Source organism: Cherax quadricarinatus, chromosome 40 (assembly GCF_038502225.1).
Source record: "Cherax quadricarinatus isolate ZL_2023a chromosome 40, ASM3850222v1, whole genome shotgun sequence".
NCBI classification, from domain to species: domain Eukaryota; kingdom Metazoa; phylum Arthropoda; class Malacostraca; order Decapoda; family Parastacidae; genus Cherax; species Cherax quadricarinatus.
Genome location: NC_091331.1, coordinates 6,202,412 through 6,219,308, shown reverse-complemented (window position 1 = coordinate 6,219,308; position 16,897 = coordinate 6,202,412). Strand labels below are relative to the sequence as shown.

At 38.3% G+C, this 16,897-nt stretch overlaps 1 protein-coding gene across 1 annotated transcript in view; it reads right to left on the bottom strand.

Moving 5' to 3' along the window:
* Nucleotides 1-16,897, bottom strand: part of LOC128687157 (mediator complex subunit kohtalo) — a 144,484-nt gene that overhangs the window by 71,628 nt on the left and 55,959 nt on the right. Inside the window, exons 22-25 of the mRNA XM_070092567.1 lie at nt 16,415-16,627; nt 14,550-14,654; nt 4,929-5,050; nt 3,657-3,772 (exon numbers count right to left, since the gene is read on the bottom strand). Coding sequence (XP_069948668.1) covers nt 3,657-3,772; nt 4,929-5,050; nt 14,550-14,654; nt 16,415-16,627 — 556 coding nt within the window. The remainder of the gene's footprint in view (nt 1-3,656; nt 3,773-4,928; nt 5,051-14,549; nt 14,655-16,414; nt 16,628-16,897) is intronic.

The following is a 16,897-nucleotide window of genomic DNA, read 5'->3' as shown; positions in this document are numbered from 1 at the left end:
TCTTATGTTCACATATTACATTCATTGTAAAATGATAAACCTGTAAGGGTGATACAGCATCTGAGAAATAGAATGCACACATGTCTGTTCCAAGGAATAGGAGGGCACCTAATTCCTTGGATCAAAAACCTTTCACTAGCATCAAGGAACCCCCCTTTCCCTTGAAGGGTTATGTACTTTAAAAGCCTTCGATCCAATCTTACCAGTAAAGTCAACATACAGTATTATTTTATCCGGAAAGGCTTCTCCTTTTGTTCCCACATAAGGATTCCCTAACTTTTATTTCTAATTTATGTGACAAGTCAATTAGTAACAATAAAAACTTCTTATAAAATACTGTACAGTGAATCTCCATTTACCAGAATAATAGAGGATAAAGATGATGCTCTGTTAAGCTGATTATTTAGCAGTCCTGATTGTTTTGCTGTGATTGTAACAATAATGGACAATTCTGTAAACAACGAACACTGCTGTCATTTCCAGAATCAATTACCCAGTGGACTATAACAGTAATGGACAAGTCACTGAATGGGTGGGGTTTGCGACCATGGCAGGGGAGTCCTAAAACTCCCAGGCTATTGAAATAACCACTGGACCGGCTGGTTCTAATAGAATTCATCTAACTAGGTATATTTCTATACACCATAGGGAAGTTAGCATAACCAACCACTGTGACTGCAATTGCAGAATTTTACAGACGAATCCCACACCTTCATGTCTGTGGGGTACTCTAGCTCAAGTTGCTTCAAAGCCACCATCATGACTCAAGGATGGGGCCTGAACACAATATCATGTCAGTAATGAACAATTCTGTAAATAACATACAGTGGTCCCTCGTTTCTCGTAATTAATCCGTTCCTGGAAGTGTGACTATTATCGAAATTTATGATTTTCAAATCAATTTTCCCCATAAGAAATAATGTAAATACAATTAATCCGTTCCTGACACCCAGAAGTACTAAAACAAAAAATTTTTTTACATGAAATATAGATGTAGTACATAAACAGTACAATGGGACATGATGAATGAAACATTAACAGCATAACACTTACCTTTATTGGCAATTCTTCTTAGTGTATGGAAGACTGGAGGAGGAGACAGATTGCATTAGTTACTCTTTGGAAGAGGAATCCCTTTCCATCAACACCTCAGGTACCAAGTGCTTTTCTGGGGTTACTTCTCTTCTCTGTTTCTTAATGCCACTAGGACCAGCTTGAGAGTCACTGGAGTCCTGTCTAGCAAAATAACTGTCCAGAGAGCTCTGTTTCTGGCGTCTCTTTAACACCTCCCTAAAATGGGCCAAGACTTTGTCACTGTACATGTTGCCAACATGGCTTGCAACAGCCTTGTGAGGGTGATGTTACTCCATAAATCTTTCCATCTTACCCAACATTTCAAAAATCTCCTTAATTTCTGAAGAAGGCAACTTCTTCCATCTCTCTTCCTCCTCCTCTGCAGCAAGATTCTGAGCTGCGATCTGTTGCTCTTCCTGCTGAAGCTCTTGCAGCTCCTCAGTGGTGAGCTCTTCATTGTGGTCTTCCACCAACTCTTCCACATTCTCCAAACTCACATCCAACCCCATGGAACTCCCCAGTGCCACAATGGATTTAACAACTGACATAGGCTCATCAGGGTCAGCCACAAACCCTTCAAAATCCCTCTTGTGGACACAATCTGGCCACAATTTTCTCCAAGCAGAGTTCGAAGTCCTGGTAGTCACTCCCTCCCAAGCCTTACCTATAAGGCTTATGCAATGGAGGATGCTGAAGTGTTCTTTCCAAAAATCTCTTAGGGTCAAGCGAGTGTCTGAGGTCACATTAAAGCACCTTTGAAACATTGCTTTGGTGTAGAGTTTTTTAAAGTTTGCAATGACCTGCTGGTCCATGGGCTGGAGGAGAGGAGTGGTATTCGGGGGCAAAAACTTTACTGTGATGAACCCAAACTCCTCCAAAATTAGGTCATCCAAGTTTGGAGGATGAGCAGGTGCATTGTCCATTACTAGGAGGCACTTGAGATCCAATTTCTTTTCCAGGAGGTAATTCTTCACACTAGGGCCAAACACTTCATTGAACCACTCGACGAAAATTTCCCTCGTGACCCATGCCTTACTATTAGATTTCCAAAACACACACAATTTACTCTTCATAACATTGTTTTTCCTGAACACTCTGGGATTTTCACAGCTTCGCTCTGAAATCCCCACTAGCATTAGCACAGAACATGACCATCAGCCTGTCTTTCATAGGCCTGTGTCCTGGCAGTCCCTTTTCCTCCTGAGTAATGTAGGTCCTCTTTGGCATTTTCTTCCAAAAGAGGCCTGTTTTGTCACAACTGAACACTTGTTCAGGTTTCAGTCCTTCAGCCTCTATGTACTCCTTGAATTCATGCACATATTTTTCAGCCGCTTTTTGGTCCGAACTGGCAGCCTCACCATGCCTTACCACACTGTGTATGCCACTACAGTTCTTAAATCTCTCAAACCAACCTTTGCTGGCCTTAAATTCACAAATATCAGTACTCGTTGCAGGCAATTTCTTTACCAGATCGTCGTGCAACTGCCTAGCCTTTTCACAAATAATCGACATCATAAGACTATCTCCTGATAATTGTTTCTCGTTTACCCACACCAATAATAACTTCTCAACATCTCCGAGTACTGGTGATCTCATTTTTGTCAGCATATTTATCCCCTTTGCAAACAACAGCTTCCTTGATTTCTTTTTTCTTGGCCACGATGGAAGCTATGGTTGTATGGGGTTTGTTATACATCCTGGCCAGTTCGGCCACACGTATGCCAATTTCATATTATTCAATGATGTTTTTCTTAAATTCAATCATATTTCTCACCTTCTTTACCAAAGGCTTGGCACTAGGAGCTTTCTTTGGAGCCATGGTAGCTTATTTAGTAGCTGCAAGCACTAAAATGAATGGAATATTATGAAATACGTACGTATTTCATATGAGCAAGTGAGGGGACCGTCGCTCACTGGTAAACAATGGCACACTGGCTGGGAAGGGAGGCTGGGGCAGCTCAGAGTGTGAGTACGCGTCCCAGACGAATGACTATTCGCGAGTCAAACTACGATTAGCGAGCCAATGTTTTGACGAAAATATTGTTACAATTTTCGAAAATTACGACTACCGAGCCTTACGATTATTGAGGGACCATTGCACTTTATGCATTATTGCATTTTTAAAACTATTCAATGATGTTTTTATTAAATTCAATCATATTTCTCACCTTCTTTACCAAAGGCTTGGCACTAGGAGCTTTCTTTGGAGCCATGGTAGCCAAAATGAGCAAGTGAGGGTAAACAATGGCACACTGTTGTACAGAAGTACAACAATCAAAGAATGCAAGAGCTTTTCATTTAGAGGTTGATGCTTCCCAAGACAGCGGGGAATGGCATACTAAAGATTAGCTTAAACTTTAGAAATGCATGAATTTCTTAAGTAAGGCTAAGACAAGTACATTACCAGTGTTCTGAAGGACAGATAGGGATGTTGCAATTAAGAGTATTATTTGAAGTGTAATGTCCATACACTTATGGAAAACACCTAGAAAACGATTGATGGTGAATGTGTTTCCTTCTTTGGGTCACCCCGCCTTGGTGGGAAATGGCTGATGTTCCAATAAAAACAAAACTATGCTTACCCCATCATATCTGAATCATTGGAGCCACTACCCATGTCAGATGTGCCAAGTATGTCAGATATGGAGGCCTGGCTCTTAGTCTGCCCACTCAAAACATCACCAACAATAAGCATTGCCTGCAAGATAAAAAAAAAAAAAGATAAAATGCATGTTAAGTAAAATGTTTGAGGAAGATCTGTGTGTACTGTCTTCTAGCTATTTAGACATAAGGATCACTGGGTAAAGATCAACAACAAATAAAGACACAATACCGTGACTGGAACGATACACAAATAACCCACACATAGAAGAGAGGAGCTTATAACGACGTTTCGGTCCAACTTGGACTATTTACAAAGTCACACTAATGAAAAGGAGAGGAGGGAGGGAGTATATATAGGCCAGGAGGTGGTAATAGTAGTAGTGGAGGTAGAAGGTAGTAGTGATGGAGGTAATAATGGTAGTGGTGGGACCAGTCAAATACTAAGAGAAGCACTGAAAGGGAGCTAGGGGCCTACAGAGGCTAAGAGCAAGAACACAGAGGGGGGAAAAATAATGAAGCAACAAATACCCAAGGCAGAAGAAAGACAACCCAAAGGAGAAAGAGAAAAGAGAAAAGGGGGAAGAGGGAGAAGAAGAAAAAGGAATCAGGTTAACTCATGGGTGTTCTGAAGTTCGGAACATTCTACAATGTAGTGGGAAAGGAAGGCATCTACAGAGACAAAGCCATGACTAAGAGTCACGCAAGGAAAGTTGTGTATAAGGGAGGATTTAACCAGATGGCGACTATAAAAGTAGGAAGTAGGGTAGACAGCTTTAGCAGAAGACCAGTCAATAGGATGACTGTAATCTCTGACATGACAGAAAAGAGCATTGTTGGCATCGGCAAGCCTAACACTACTCATGTGCTCTCTAAGTCTGTCAGAAAGAGATTGGCCAGCTTCTCCAAAGTACTGAAGAGGACAGTAGGAATAAGAAACAGAGTACACACCAGGAGCATAGGTAAAGATCAGCAAGATATACAAGATGAAAACAGATAGCAAGTAGCACAGTTATATACAAATCAATTGCTACAAGACACAACTAAACTAAATAGTAATTAATAATGTAATCTATTTAGGGTATGCTTTTTATTCCAAAATGAAAACGTAATAGTTGAAAAAAATAATTAAATTATTTATGAAAATTAATACTATATAAAATTCACCATGAAATGAAAATATAAATTTATCTGAACACTGTACAACAATAGTTTTATACATGATCATATATTGTAGGTAGGTGGAATATTACCTTAAGAACAGCAAGGAGAGGAAGGAGGGTGATAGCAGTGTGGGCCGCGGCTAACAAGTGACGGTCACAGCTAAGACGTATGTTCCTTTGAGACATGCCTGGTGGAACACTCTGAGAGGAGCCTGCAGATATAAGACAATATTTCAATAACATTATTTCACTTTAGTCTTTATATGTGTGTGCAGAAATACATGTACTGTACAATAATCTTTTGTTTTATGTAGGTTTGCTATATCCGTGACAAAAAAATCATGGTTAATAAATACTCAATATAAAACTTAATATTGCGGGACCAATTTGTTTTCAGTAAACACAGGGGAACAATATTTAGCCAATCTCTCCTACCTCCAAAATAGCTGGGTATCTACTGGGTTAGGTCACCATCACCACACTATATTTCCTAATAGCTTTCTCTTTTTCCCTTTGCTTATTATGTTCCTTAAGAATCACCAACATGCAGCCGAAGTATAGATGTAAAACATTTAAATATCAGTAAAACATTTAAATATCATCTTGGATACACATGGGATGTGTAATCATAGAGTGATATATTGCAGCAAACACAATGGTTGTGTGAATGCACAATAGTGTGATTATGACTTTCAGCGCTACCACCACACCTCCCACACACATTGTTAATACCACATGAACACTTTAATCACTGGAAATTTTCCAAGCAGTAAACTTCAGAATTACATTAAGTACTTGACCCACGAAATTGTAATAACATGATGCAATTCTATACACCATACATTGTGACCACAAATGCATTTGTGGTCGCAGTGGTGCCTATGCTAACCTTCCTATGGTGTATAAATATACCTAGTTGGATAAATCTTATTGTAGCTAGCTGGCCCAGTGGCTAACGCGTCGGTCTGGAGTTTTATGACTCTCAGATCGCGGGTTCTAACCCCACCCGTGGTATGTTTTTTTTTTACATAAGCACTTGTACTAATGCTGAACTCATAAATAAATAATGACTCTCATTTAGAACTTACACTACTATGTAGGTAATAATTTTAGTGCACATACTTATGCTTCATCTAGGTAGTAGGTTGGTAGACAGCAACCGCCCAGGGAGGTACTACTGTCCTGCCAAGTGAGTGTAAAACGATATCCTGTAATTGTTTTATATTGATGGTAGGATTGCTGGTGTCCTTTTTTCAGTCTCATGAACATGCATGATTTCAGGTATGTCTTGCTACTTCTACTTACACTTAGGTCACATTACACATACATGTACAAGCATATATATACACACCCCTCTGGGTTTTCTTCTATTTTCTTTCTAGTTCTTGTTCTTGTTTATTTCCTCTTACCTCCATGAGGAAGTGGAACAGAATTCTTCCTCCGTAAGCCATGCGTGTTGTAAGAGGCGACTAAAATACCGGGAGCAAGGGGCTAGTAACCCCTTCTCCTGTATATATATATATTTTTTTTTCAACAAGTCAGCTGTCTCCCACTGAGGCGGGGTGACCCAAAAAAGAAAGAAAATCCCCAAAAAGAAAATACTTTCATCATCATTCAACACTTTCACCACACTCACACATTATCACTGTTTTTGCAGAGGTGCTCAGAATACAACAGTTTAGAAGCATATACATATAAAGATACACAACATATCCCTCCAAACTGCCAATATCCCAAACCCCTCCTTTAAAGTGCAGGCATTGTACTTCCCATTTCCAGGACTCAAGTCCAACTATATGAAAATAACCGGTTTCCCTGAATCCCTTCACTAAATATTACCCTGCTTACACTCCAACAGATCGTCAGGTCCCAAGTACCATTCGTCTCCATTCACTCCTATCTAACACGCTCATGCAAGATAGATAGATAGATATATATATATATATATATATATATATATATATATATATATATATATATATATATATATATATATATTTATATATATATATATATATATATATATATATTTTTTTTTTTTTTTTTTTTTTCAACAAGTCGGCCGTCTCCCACCGAGGCAGGGTGACCCAAAAAAGAAAGAAAATCCCCAAAAAGAAAATACTTTCATCATCATTCAACACTTTCACCACACTCGCACATTATCACTGTTTTTGCAGAGGTGCTCAGAATACAACAGTCTAGAAGCATAAACATATAAAGATACACAACATATCCCTCCAAACTGCCAATATCCCAAACCCCTCCTTTAAAGTGCAGGCATTGTACTTCCCATTTCCAGGACTCAAGTCCGACTATATGAAAATAACCGGTTTCCCTGAATCCCTTCACTAAATATTACCCTGCTCACACTCCAACAGATCGTCAGGTCCCAAGTACCATTCGTCTCCATTCACTCCTATCTAACACGCTCACGCACGCTTGCTGGAAGTCCAAGCCCCTTACCCACAAAACCTCCTTTACCCCCTCTCTCCAACCCTTTCGAGGACGACCCCTACCCCGCCTTCCTTCCCCTATAGATTTATATGCTTTCCATGTCATTCTACTGTGATCCATTCTCTCTAAATGACCAAACCACCTCAACAACCCCTCTTCTGCCCTCTGACTAATACTTTTATTAACTCCACACCTTCTCCTAATTTCCACACTCCGAATTTTCTGCATAATATTTACACCACACATTGCCCTTAAACAGGACATCTCCGCTGCCTCCAACCGTCTCCTCGCTGCTGCATTTACCACCCAAGCTTCACACCCATATAAGAGTGTTGGTACTACTATACTTTCATACATTCCCTTCTTTGCCTCCATAGATAACGTTTTTTGACTCCACATATACCTCAACGCACCACTCACCTTTTTTCCCTCATCAATTCTATGATTAACCTCATCCTTCATAAATCCATCCGCCGACACATCAACTCCCAAGTATCTGAAAACATTCACTTCTTCCATACTCCTCCTCCCCAATTTGATATCCAATTTTTCTTTATCTAAATCATTTGACACCCTCATCACCTTACTCTTTTCTATGTTCACTTTCAACTTTCTACCTTTACACACATTCCCAAACTCATCCACTAACCTTTGCAATTTTTCTTTAGAATCTCCCATAAGCACAGTATCATCAGCAAAAAGTAACTGTGTCAATTCCCATTTTGAATTTGATTCCCCATAATTTAATCCCACCCCTCTCCCAAACACCCTAGCATTTACTTCCTTTACAACCCCATCTATAAATATATTAAACAACCATGGTGACATTACACATCCCTGTCTAAGACCTACTTTTACCGGGAAGTAGTCTCCCTCTCTTCTACACACCCTAACCTGAGCCTCACTATCCTCATAAAAACTCTTTACAGCATTTAATAACTTACCACCTATTCCATATACTTGCAACATCTGCCACATTGCTCCTCTATCCACTCTATCATATGCCTTTTCTAAATCCATAAATGCAATAAAAACTTCCCTATCTTTATCTAAATACTGTTCACATATATGCTTCAATGTAAACACCTGATCTACACATCCCCTACCCACTCTAAAACCTCCTTGCTCATCCGCAATCCTACATTCTGTCTTACCTCTAATTCTTTCAATTATAACCCTACCGTACACTTTTCCTGGTATACTCAGTAAGCTTATTCCTCTATAATTTTTACAGTCTCTTTTGTCCCCTTTCCCTTTATATAAAGGGACTATACATGCTCTCTGCCAATCCCTAGGTACCTTCCCCTCTTTCATACATTTATTAAACAAAAGTACCAACCACTCCAACACTATATCCCCCCCTGCTTTTAACATTTCTGTCATGATCCCATCAGTTCCAGCTGCTTTACCCCCTTTCATTTTACGTAATGCCTCACGTACCTCCCCCACACTTACATTCTGCTCTTCTTCACTCCTAAAAGATGGTATACCTCCCTGACCAGTGCATGAAATTACTGCCTCTGTTTCTTCCTTAACATTTAAAAGTTCCTCAAAATATTCTCGCCATCTTCCCAATACCTCCATCTCCCCATCTACTAACTCCCCTACTCTGTTTTTAACTGACAAATCCATATTTTCCCTAGGCTTTCTTAACTTGTTTAACTCACTCCAAAATTTTTTCTTATTTTCATTAAAATTTCTTGACAGTGCCTCTCCCACTCTATCATCTGCTCTCCTTTTGCACTCTCTCACCACTCTCTTTACCTTTCTTTTACTCTCCATATACTCTGCTCTTCTTATAACACTTCTGCTTTGTAAAAACCTCTCATAAGCTACCTTTTTCTCTTTTATCACACCCTTTACTTCATCATTCCACCAATCACTCCTCTTTCCTCCTGCCCCCACCCTCCTATAACCACAAACTTCTGCCCCACATTCTAATACTGCATTTTTAAAACTATTCCAACCCTCTTCAACCCCCCCACTACTCATCTTTGCACTAGCCCACCTTTCTGCCAATAGTCGCTTATATCTCACCCGAACTTCCTCCTCCCTTAGTTTATACACTTTCACCTCCCTCTTACTTGTTGTTGCCACCTTCCTCTTTTCCCATCTACCTCTTACTCTAACTGTAGCTACAACTAAATAATGATCCGATATATCAGTTGCCCCTCTATAAACATGTACATCCTGGAGCCTACCCATCAACCTTTTATCCACCAATACATAATCTAATAAACTACTTTCATTACGTGCTACATCATACCTTGTATATTTATTTATCCTCTTTTTCATAAAATATGTATTACTTATTACCAAATTTCTTTCTACACATAGCTCAATTAAAGGCTCCCCATTTACATTTACCCCTGGCACCCCAAATTTACCTACTACTCCCTCCATAACATTTTTACCCACTTTAGCATTAAAATCCCCAACCACCATTACTCTCACACTTGATTCAAAACTCCCCACGCATTCACTCAACATTTCCCAAAATCTCTCTCTCTCCTCTACACTTCTCTCTTCTCCAGGTGCATACACGCTTATTATAACCCACTTTTCACATCCAATCTTTATTTTACTCCACATAATCCTTGAATTAATACATTTATAGTCCCTCTTTTCCTGCCATAGCTTATCCTTCAACATTATTGCTACTCCTTCTTTAGCTCTAACTCTATTTGAAACCCCTGACCTAATCCCATTTATTCCTCTCCACTGAAACTCTCCCACCCCCTTCAGCTTTGTTTCACTTAAAGCCAGGACATCCAGCTTCTTCTCATTCATAACATCCACAATCATCTCTTTCTTATCATCTGCACAACATCCACGCACATTCAGACTTCCCACTTTGACAATTTTCTTCTTCTTATTCTTTTTAGTAATCTTTACAGGAAAAGGGGTTACTAGCCCATTGTTCCCGGCATTTTAGTTGACTTTTACAACACGCATGGCTTACGGAGGAAAGATTCTTATTCCACTTCCCCATGGATATAAAAGGAAAATTAATAAGACCAAGAACTATTAAGATAAAATCAAAGAAAACTCAGATGAGTGTGTATAAATAAATGTGTACATGTATGTGTAGTGTGACCTAAGTGTAAGTAGAAGTAGCAAGACATGCCTGTAATCTTGCATATTTATGAGACAGACAAAAGACATCAGCAATCCTACCATCATGTAAAACAATCACAGGCTTCGTTTTACACTCACTTGGCAGGACGGTAGTACCTCCCTGGGTGGTTGCTGTCTACCAACCTACTACCTATATATATATATATATATATATATATATATATATATATATATATATATATATATATATATATATATATATATATAATTTATATGTGAACAGTATTTAGATAAAGATAGGGAAGTTTTTATTGCATTTATGGATTTAGAAAAGGCATATGATAGAGTGGATAGAGGAGCAATGTGGCAGATGTTGCAAGTATATGGAATAGGTGGTAAGTTATTAAATGCTGTAAAGAGTTTTTATGAGGATAGTGAGGCTCAGGTTAGGGTGTGTAGAAGAGAGGGAGACTACTTCCCGGTAAAAGTAGGTCTTAGACAGGGATGTGTAATGTCACCATGGTTGTTTAATATATTTATAGATGGGGTTGTAAAGGAAGTAAATGCTAGGGTGTTTGGGAGAGGGGTGGGATTAAATTATGGGGAATCAAATTCAAAATGGGAATTGACACAGTTACTTTTTGCTCATGATACTGTGCTTATGGGAGATTCTAAAGAAAAATTGCAAAGGTTAGTGGATGAGTTTGGGAATGTGTGTAAAGGTAGAAAGTTGAAAGTGAACATAGAAAAGAGTAAGGTGATGAGGGTGTCAAATGATTTAGATAAAGAAAAATTGGATATCAAATTGGGGAGGAGGAGTATGGAAGAAGTGAATGTTTTCAGATACTTGGGAGTTGACGTGTCGGCGGATGGATTTATGAAGGATGAGGTTAATCATAGAATTGATGAGGGAAAAAAGGTGAGTGGTGCGTTGAGGTATATGTGGAGTCAAAAAACGTTATCTATGGAGGCAAAGAAGGGAATGTATGAAAGTATAGTAGTACCAACACTCTTATATGGGTGTGAAGCTTGGGTGGTAAATGCAGCAGCGAGGAGACGGTTGGAGGCAGTGGAGATGTCCTGTTTAAGGGCAATGTGTGGTGTAAATATTATGCAGAAAATTCGGAGTGTGGAAATTAGGAGAAGGTGTGGAGTTAATAAAAGTATTAGTCAGAGGGCAGAAGAGGGTTTGTTGAGGTGGTTTGGTCATTTAGAGAGAATGGATCAAAGTAGAATGACATGGAAAGCATATAAATCTATAGGGGAAGGAAGGCGGGGTAGGGGTCGTCCTCGAAAGGGTTGGAGAGAGGGGGTAAAGGAGGTTTTGTGGGTAAGGGGCTTGGACTTCCAGCAAGCGTGCATGAGCGTGTTAGATAGGAGTGAATGGAGACGAATGGTACTTGGGACCTGACGATCTGTTGGAGTGTGAGCAGGGTAATATTTAGTGAAGGGATTCAGGGAAACCGGTTATTTTCATATAGTCGGACTTGAGTCCTGGAAATGGGAAGTACAATGCCTGCACTTTAAAGGAGGGGTTTGGGATATTGGCAGTTTGGAGGGATATGTTGTGTGTCTTTATATGTGTATGCTTCTGGACTGTTGTATTCTGAGCACCTCTGCAAAAACAGTGATTATGTGCGAGTGTGGTGAAAGTGTTGAATGATGATGAAAGTATTTTCTTTTTTGGGGATTTTCTTTCTTTTTTGGGTCACCCTGCCTCGGTGGGAGACGGCCGACTTGTTGAAAAAAAAAAAAAAAAAAAATATATATACAGTGGACCCCCGCTTAACGATCACCTCCAAATGCGACCAATTATGTAAGCGTATTTATGTAAGTGCGTTTGTACGTGTATGTTTGGGGGTCTGAAATGGACTAATCTACTTCACAATATTCCTTATGGGAAAAAATTCGGTCAGTACTGGCACCTGAACATACTACTGGAATGAAAAAAGTTCGTTAACCGGGGGTCCACTGTATATATATATTTTTTTTTTCAACAAGTCGGTCGTCTCCCACCGAGGCAGGGTGACCCAAAAAAGAAAGAAAATCCCCAAAAAGAAAATACTTTCATCATCATTCAACACTTTCACCACACTCGCACATAATCACTGTTTTTGCAGAGGTGCTCAGAATACAACAGTCCAGAAGCATACACATATAAAGATACACAACATATCCCTCCAAACTGCCAATATCCCAAACTCCTCCTTTAAAGTGCAGGCATTGTACTTCCCATTTCCAGGACTCAAGTCCGACTATATGAAAATAACCGGTTTCCCTGAATCCCTTCACTAAATATTACCCTGCTCACACTCCATATATATATATATATATATATATATATATATATATATATATATATATATATATATATATATATATATATATATATATATATATATATATATATATATATATATATATATAATATAATATATATAATATAATATATATAATATATATAATATAATATTATATAATATAATATATATAATATAATATAATATAATATAATATAATATATATAATATAATATAATATATATAATATATATAATATATATAATATATATAATATATATAATATATATAATATATATAATATATATAATATATATAATGTATATAATGTATATAATGTATATAATGTATATAATGTATATAATATAATATATAATATAATATATAATATAATATATAATATAATATATAATATAATATATAATATAATATATAATATAATATATAATATAATATATAATATAATATATAATATATATAATATATAACATATATAATATATAACATATATAATGTATATATTACTAAATGTACAAGGAGAAACTTTTGTTTTTCCTTTTGGGCCACCCCACCTCGGTGGGATACGGCCGGTGTGCTGAAAGAAGAAAGATTTATGCTTCATCTAGGTAGTAGGTTGGTAGACAGCAACAACCCAGGGAGGTACTACTGTCCTGCCAAGTGAGTGTAAAACGAAAGCCTGTAATTGTTTTACATGATGGTAGGATTGCTGGTGTCCTTTTTTCTGTCTCATGAACATGCATGATTTCAGGTATGTCTTGCTACTTCTACTTACACTTAGGTCACACTACACATACATGTACAAGCATATATATACACACCCCTTTGGGTTTTCTTCTATTTTCTTTCTAGTTCTTGTTCTTGTTTAGTTCCTCTTATCTCCATGGGGAAGTGGAACAGAATTCTTCCTCCGTAAGCCATGCGTGTTGTAAGAGGCGACTAAAATGCCAGGAGCAAGGGGCTAGTAACCCCTTCTCCTGTATATATTACTAAATGTAAAAGGAGAAACTTTCGTTTTTCCTTTTAGGCCACCCCGCCTCGGTGGAATACGGCCGGTGTATTGAAAGAAAGAAAGAAAAGGAGAAACTTTCATTATTCCTTTTGGGCCACCCCGCCTCGGTGGGATACGGCTGGTGTGTTGAAAGAAAGAAAGACTTATGCTTCATATAGGGAGCAGGTTGGTAGACAGCAACCACCCAGGGAGGTACTACCGTCCTGCCAAGTGGGTGTAAAATGGAAACCTGTAATTGTTTTACATGATGGCAGGAGTGCTGGTGTCTTTTTTCCTGTCTCAAAAACACGCAAGATTTCAGGTATGTCTTGCCACTTCTACTTACACTAAGGTCACACTACACATACATGTACAAGCATATATACACACACCCAGCTAGGTTTTTTCAATTTTTTAATAGCACTTGTTCTTCTTAATTTCCATGGGGAAGTGGAAAATAATTCTTTACCCATAAGCCATGTATGTTGTAGGAGGCAACTAAAATGCTAGGAGCAAGGATGCAGTAACTCCCTTTTCCTGTATAAATTACTAAATGTAAAAGGAAAAAAACTTTTTGTTTTTCTTCTTGGGTCACCCTGCCTTGGTGGGATGCAGCCAGTGAGTTGAGGAAAAAATATGCCTCAGTTTACAACACATTTACATTTCCTGATGTAATAAAGAAATATAATTAAATTAAGCAATTCCCATGTCCACAGTTAATGTATGAGCTGTCAAACATAAATGCATTTTTTCCTAAACTAATACAGCCTGTCCTTGTCCTGGTTACCATAATATTGGACAAAGTATAAGCCATTTACTTTAATTATTTTAACTTTTAAATAACAAAATATTTTTTCAGGGTGAACTCACCTGCTGAATACTGTGCTGGTTGTGGAGTGTCAACACTCTTGAAAATACGCAGCAACAGATGACATGTCAAGCGTGCGCCTGGCTCTGCTTCTGGATTGCCCTCCCCTGTAAAAAAAATGAACAATAAAAGCAATTAATACTCCAATGAGGTATATGTGGAGACAAAAAATGTTATCTATGGAGGCAAAGAAGGGAATTTATGAAAGCATAGTAGTACCAACACTCTTATATGGGTGTGAAGCTTGGGTTGTAAATGCTGCAGCGAGGAGGCAGTTGGAGGCAGTGGAGATGTCCTGTCTAAGGGCAATGTGTGGTGTAAATATTATGCAGAAAATTCAGAGTGTGGAAATTAGGAGGAGGAGTGGAGTTAATAAAAGTATTAGTCAGAGGGCTGAAGAGGGGTTGTTGAGGTGCTTTGGTCATTTAGAGAGAATGGATCAGAGTAGAATGACATGGAGAGCGTATAAATCGGTAGGGGAAGGAAGGCGGGGTAGGGGTCGTCCTCGAAAAGGTTGGAGGGAGGAGATAAAGGAGGTTTTGTGGGTGAGGGGCTTGGACTTCCAGCAAGCATGCGTGAGCGTGTTAGATAGGAGTGAATGAAGACGAATGGTATTTGGGACCTGACGAGCTGTTGGAGTGTGAGCAGGGTAATATTTAGTGAAGGGATTCAGGGAAACCGGTTATTTTATATAGCTGGACTTGAGTCCTGGAAATGGGAAGTACAATGCCTGCACTCTTAAGGAGGGGTTTGGGATATTGGCAGTTTGGAGGGATATATTGTGTATTTTTATATGTATATACTTCTAAACTGTTGTATTCTGAGCACCTCTGCAAAAACAGTGATTATGTGTGAGTGAGGCAAAAGTGTTGAATGATGATGAAAGTATTTTCTTATTGGGGATTTTCTTTCTTTTTGGGTCACCCTGCCTCGGTGGGAGACGGCCGACTTGTTAAAAAAAAAAAAAAAATTATAAAAATTACCATAATATTGCAACATGAACTTAATGTCAAGCTTGTTAGGTAAGACACATATGCAACAGTTAGGTATCTTTATTTTCAAGACATTTCGCCTACACAGTAGGCTTCTTCAGTCGAGTACAGAAAAGTTGATAGAAGCAGAAGAGACTTGAAGATGATGTAATCAGTCCATCACCCTTGAAGTTTTGAGGTGGTCAGTCCCTCAGTCTGGAGAAGAGTATTGTTCCATAGTCTGAAACAATATGGAGTTGAAGTGATAGGATAGAGCCTTATATAGTTTCAGACTATGGAACAATACTCTTCTCCAGACTGAGGGACTGACCACCTCAAAACTTCAAGGGTGATGGACTGATTACATCATCTTCAAGTCTCTTCTGCTTCTGTTAACTTTTCTGTACTCGACTGAAGAAGCCTACTGTGTAGGCGAAACGTTTTGAAAATAAAGATACCTAACTGTTGCGTATGTGTCTTACCTAACAACCTGTCGGTATTTTATACCATTTTATTGTTCAATGTCAAGCTTAAACAAAGGTAATGTGCCTCAAGTTTCAGTATAGTAGGGACACTATTGATTAAAAGCAAGTACTCGAATTTTATAGATAAATGGTTTTTAAATTTTACAACAAATAAAGATGAATGGTTTTTAAATTGTAAAACCAATAATGAGACCAAAAACAGAATTTAAAGATATAAAGAAGCCATTCTCTGACTACTGTGTCTGCTAGTTATAAATATATGCATTAATGAGTACTGCAAAGATTGTCCACAATGCCTGTAAAATTATGACATAAGCAATAACTTTAGACATGGACAAACAGTCATTGACAGTTTCAGATGGAACAAAGATGCAAACACATGAATATATGGCTAGGAAAATATGATCCAACCTGAGTTCCATGCTGCCATCAGAGAGGGAAGAACAACACACTTGAGAAAATCAGGAAGTGTGAAACAATGGCGAGCAATAAGAATCGCAGTGAATACAGCCAAGGAGCTGTGAATAGTTGGCGTTGAATGTGGATCCCGAAGAGCAACTTGTGACAAAACTTCAATGTAACCGTGACTCTCCATGGATGAGCAACACAGCGCATTCAGAACCCCTATGTAAACAATATAAAAAAATTAGTACAATCTGTGAAGGGGTGGAAGAGTAAATGTTCACTAGTATCAAGAGTATCTCAACCAAAAGGAACAAAAATACACAATATTGTGACTGGAACAATACACAAATAACCTGCACATAGGAAAAAGAAGGTTATGACGATGTTTCGGTCCAACTTGGACTACTGAGTAGTCATACCATTGACTGGTCACACCACATGACTAGCCAATGGTCCAAGTCAGACAGAAATGTCATCATAAGCTTCATT